Source organism: Etheostoma cragini, chromosome 4, assembly GCF_013103735.1.
Source record: "Etheostoma cragini isolate CJK2018 chromosome 4, CSU_Ecrag_1.0, whole genome shotgun sequence".
Lineage (NCBI taxonomy): Eukaryota > Metazoa > Chordata > Actinopteri > Perciformes > Percidae > Etheostoma > Etheostoma cragini.
This window is the reverse complement of record NC_048410.1, coordinates 27,214,137-27,215,805: the sequence shown is the minus strand read 5'-3', so window position 1 is coordinate 27,215,805 and position 1,669 is coordinate 27,214,137. Positions and strand designations below refer to the sequence as shown.

The following is a 1,669-nucleotide window of genomic DNA, read 5'->3' as shown; positions in this document are numbered from 1 at the left end:
CAGCAACAGCCAGAGTTCTTAATTATGAGTCTTAAAGGGAGTTCAGATTGAATGGGAAAGAGATTTTAATCTCATGATATCACCAGAATTCAGCTGCCGTGCAAGGTCAAATGAATTCGGCTTGATAGTAGAAATTAGTTCAGCGCTGGGAGAAAAGATGTCCGCATCAGCTAAACACAGAGTCGTGACAGTACAGTCTGGAAACATTCAAGCTAAAGCAGCAGGCTAAGATCCGAGAGGCTACACTAAAGACTAGAGTAAGGCTATGTACGGTATTATAGTAAGGCTGTAGTAATAAAGCTATTATACGAGTATATAATATCATTTATGATAGAATATTCCAGCATATAGTGCAAGAGCAAAGTGCTTAGTATTGATACCTGATCAATGAAGCTAATCAGAGCCACACACACACACACACAGCTGGTCCAGCGTGTCACCATGGTCTAATAAGGAAAAAACTCTCTGGAAACTTCCGGCGGCTGAACTGGTTGCAGTTCCACTCTGGTTCCATATGAGGGCGCTCACGGGAGAGTGCAGAATGAATGGAGGTCTGGAGCTATTCCCCTTAAAATCCACTTTTCTCAGATTTAATTTTTTTGTCAAGTCATTTTTGAGTGGCATTCGAAAGGGGAAATATTCTCACACACTCTTCGGGTGCCATCAAGTGGGCTCTCTGGTCGTAATCAGTCCTTCACTGACCAATTAGCATTCATTAGCAGAATGCTAGCGTGTTATGGGCGACAACGACTCAACCTGTGAGAACTCAAAAGGACGAAAGTACTCGTTCATTCAACTTTCGACCTATAATCCATGTTGAATTTGGAAAAACTACAATCTAATCTAAGATTTCTTAATAACAATTAAGGGAATTCAATAGATTCAATTCAAAAGAAACAAATCTAGCCGTCTAGCTCCATAGACTCCCATTCTTGTTGCACTGGCCTGCAATCAGCACGTTTTTTTTTCTATTTGCGTGTGTGTGTGTGTGTGTGGCTCTGTGATTGTTAAACACGTTAGTAAGAACACGTGATCTGCATAGTTAGTATGGAAGCAGCAGAGGGAATTAATCATCTATACTACATCATTAGTGGTCCACTTATTGTAGACAAAAACTTTTTTTAAAGTGAATATAAAAACAGATTAAAAAAAAAAGAACTATAGGGTTGCCCATGGCATCCTGATTGGCTGACAGCTAAATGCTGAATTGTGATTGGCTGAGATTCGAGCAACACATGGGGTTGGTCCCTGAAGGGTGGTCGACTTTGTGGGAGGTCTGATCCTGGAATGAGAGGAGGGTGGGCCTTCAGCTTCAAGGGTGGGTTTAGGGAGCGCAGTGGTGGTGTTTAGGATTTGTGCATTTAGATGCGGGGTTTAGATTTTAGGGGCAGCAGGTTTAACTGGCTCTAAGCCTCTCATTTTGAAATAAGAGACTAGCTGGTTGGGAACCTCAGCGAGGACAGACTGAGCCAGAGACGACTGAGGAGCCTGGAGAAGTGAGAGAGAGAGAGAGAGAGAGAAATTAAATGAAATTAAAATATCAGTACATTTTAAAAGTATAGGAGCCTTTTTTTCAGTTTCTCATGTCACTATACATACAGTTGTGTTCGAAATAATAGCAGTGCCTCAACAGCAGCAAGAAAATCACTGGTTTTATTAACATTTCAAA

The 1,669-nt window shown here is 41.2% G+C and overlaps 1 protein-coding gene across 1 annotated transcript in view; it reads right to left on the bottom strand.

Moving 5' to 3' along the window:
• Positions 1 to 981: 981 nt before the first annotated feature.
• LOC117943450 (RNA-binding protein 12-like) overlaps positions 982 to 1,669 on the bottom strand; it is a 26,920-nt gene continuing 26,232 nt past the window's right edge. The window contains 2 exon segments of the mRNA XM_034869589.1: positions 982 to 1,394; positions 1,396 to 1,488. Of these exon segments, the coding sequence (XP_034725480.1) occupies positions 1,362 to 1,394; positions 1,396 to 1,488 (126 nt within the window). The 3' untranslated portion in view covers positions 982 to 1,361.